General features: G+C 40.8%; 1 protein-coding gene across 1 annotated transcript in view; it reads right to left on the reverse strand.

Moving 5' to 3' along the window:
- Positions 1-711: 711 nt before the first annotated feature.
- POPDC3 (popeye domain containing 3) overlaps positions 712-2853 on the reverse strand; it is a 4489-nt gene continuing 2347 nt past the window's right edge. The window contains exons 2-3 of the mRNA XM_003781566.2: positions 2270-2378; positions 712-1189 (exon numbers count right to left, since the gene is read on the reverse strand). Coding sequence (XP_003781614.1) covers positions 908-1189; positions 2270-2378 — 391 coding nt within the window. The 3' untranslated portion in view covers positions 712-907. The remainder of the gene's footprint in view (positions 1190-2269; positions 2379-2853) is intronic.

The raw sequence follows: 2853 nt of genomic DNA on the forward strand, positions 1-2853 counted from the left end.
GGTGTATGTGGCTGACACCTTAGCCACTTGAGCCACAGGCGCTGAGCCAAGGATCTGTCTCTTTCTTAAGTGTGGCATAAAGCTGAGGGAATGGCAGGAAGGTAGACCCCTTTGTCTATGTGGTGGGCTGAGCATTCGCCTGAGTCCCTCACGTCCAGCCAAGCCACTGACTGTTGCCCTTTCAGCTGAGCATGGGAAGTGGAAACGGACAATGTGTTCACTACTTGTTCACAGGTCTCCTTTGGACTCAGTCCTCATTAGGCAGCTTAGTTTCCCCTGAAGTGTCACTTGCTAAATGTTAAGGTAAAGATCAAGCTTGGGAGTTACTTGCAGCAATAAAATAGCCTTGGAGAATAGCATGTTAGTTTAGCGTCCTGCGTTTATTCTGCTTTTTCGTTGTACCTAATAACTTCACATTGAAAATAAATAATTGCAGCCCACCACAATAATACATCTTGCTTTATCAGAGGTTGTAACAGAAAAAGTGAATGTGGAAATGCCGATGTGGGCAATAACAACCCACTCTCAGGCTGAGAATTCTTGCCGGCTGCTTCTCGAGAAGCAACACCTACGTCACCAGGGCAAGACGGTACACAGTGAGTAATCTGAGAAAATATTTGACAATGCAAAATGTCATCCTCTCAGTTCTGATGCCGGAAAGGGCAAACTGCCCATAATTTTTCATCCCCACCCAGTTATAACAATAAGAAATACAAGAAAAATTTGTAAAATTTATTCTTGATGCAGAAGTTGAGATGAATAAAAGGGCTGGCAATGGCATCTCTCCTCTGAATTCACTTTATAAAAATACCGGTGAGCTCGATTTTCTGTAATTTGCTATTTAATTTGGGGAATGATGAAGAGAGTCTTCTTTTTAAATAGCTATAAAACTTCATACTTTGATTTGTCATTTATCACAATATCGTCTGGAATTCCACAAATGTTCTGTCAGGGGTGGTCTGCGGATTTCTGGACTTGACATGTGATAGAAGTTGGGTAACCGGATATCACAGTGACATCTTTTCCCTACATAGACTCTGTCGTTCAAGGCATAGAGTTTATCTGCAATGTCATTGCCAATTAAAACCGAAAACAGGCGGGAGATGTCACGATGCTGAGCAAAGAGCAAATACAACTTTTTTCTCCTCCAAGACACATAGCGACAATCGGTTTCTGCTGTGAGGGTTACCTAAAAAACAGAAGACCGAATATGAACAAGTATTAGGAAGCGAGAAAAGTTCTGCCATGTTATTTTCTATCACAAATTTTAAATTAATTTCACTTGTTGCCCTTTTCCAATTCAACTAGCCCACTGACCCAGAATCTACTGTGAAGGCAGAAAAACAAACTACGAAATTCATTACTACATGGTTAATTTAGAATATGAACAGTCACAACCTCGTGGCTGTCTCCAATTCATCTGTTTTTCTAAGTTTGGAAATCTGTATTTTCCATTTTGTGGAAGGGAGAGCTATTATACTTGGTATCAAAAGTAATGAAACTGGCTGATGCTAGAGAAGTATCTCCAGGTCAGTTCTGAGGACTGTGGACGTTGAACCCCAACTCCGTTTCTATAGTACCAGACAGAATTTATATGTGCCCATTTTGCATATGTTTATATTTGCATACACATGTATACCATATGTATTAATTCATAGGAAATAGCTTAGCACAATAATTGGAACCTACTGAAGTTATTATCTCTTAAAACTATCAGACATGGCAACATAATAGTGTTTTCTGTTTCTGGAAAGCAACTAAAATCCATCAGTATTTTAAATTTTAAAAACCACTTTTTTTTTTTTTTTTTGGCAGTTTTTGGCCAGGGCTGGGTTTGAACCTGCCCCCTCTGGCATATGGGGCTGGCGCCTTACTCCTTTGAGCCACAGGCGCTGCCCCAAACCACTTATTTTTGAATAAGTACAGTTTTTTTGTTCTTGGTGTTTTATAAACTGTCACATTAGCAGAGTTTAGTCAGATCTCAATTAATTATATTGTAATTTCCAAATACGCAGCTTCTGCAAGGTAACGTCGAATGATATCTACCGGGCACTTCTTCCTGTCGTATGCACTACCTGTTCTTGTTCTGGACCTCTAACGTAGCATTAATCAGCAAGAGCCAAACAGAACTGGGAAGTCATGGGTGCTGACAAGGAACATTCCCAAGTTCAACAGAAACAATTCTTGTTCTATTTATTTGCTTGTTTCTAGGTGAACGTTGTCTGTTTGGAAGAAGGACCACTCTTCATGTGGTTTAGTAATCCTTTACCTGAAAAATGCCTTCCTCCGTGGGTCTCAGTGAATCCCACTCAGGAGAATCCAGGAACTGAAAGGGGAAAATGTAATGCAGAAATTCTCCATCAGCCGTCACTCTGATCCTACCGAACACAAGGGCAGCATTCAGGAGGGAAGGACAGAGAACAGAGTCGGCAGGGTTTCAGAAATCGGGGGAGGCATACTTCACTTCTTTGATGTTTTGCCCGTTAGAATTTTGAAAGACAAAACATTAAATTCATAGATTACAATAGGGACATATCTATCCTGTACGATTCATGTCCTGATGTTCCTCACACAGGATTCTAGAACACTGAGGGAAATTCATCCAGAAATTCAAGTTGGACACTTATGATACAGGTCCGTTTATGTGTATATAATATACTTTTAAGTTTCAGTGCCCTTAGATTTTAAATCAAGTAGACATTTAAGAACACGAAAGAGGCTTGGTGCCCATCATGCTCAGAGCACAGTGGTTACAGCACCAGCCACAAACACCGAGGTGGGCAGGATCTAACCCAGCCTGCGCCAGCTAAACAACAATGACAACTGCAACAAAAAATAGCCAGGTGTTGTGGC

The sequence above is a fragment of the Otolemur garnettii genome, unplaced genomic scaffold, assembly GCF_000181295.1.
Source record: "Otolemur garnettii isolate 467f Iridium unplaced genomic scaffold, OtoGar3 scaffold00002, whole genome shotgun sequence".
In the NCBI taxonomy this organism is placed as follows: domain Eukaryota; kingdom Metazoa; phylum Chordata; class Mammalia; order Primates; family Galagidae; genus Otolemur; species Otolemur garnettii.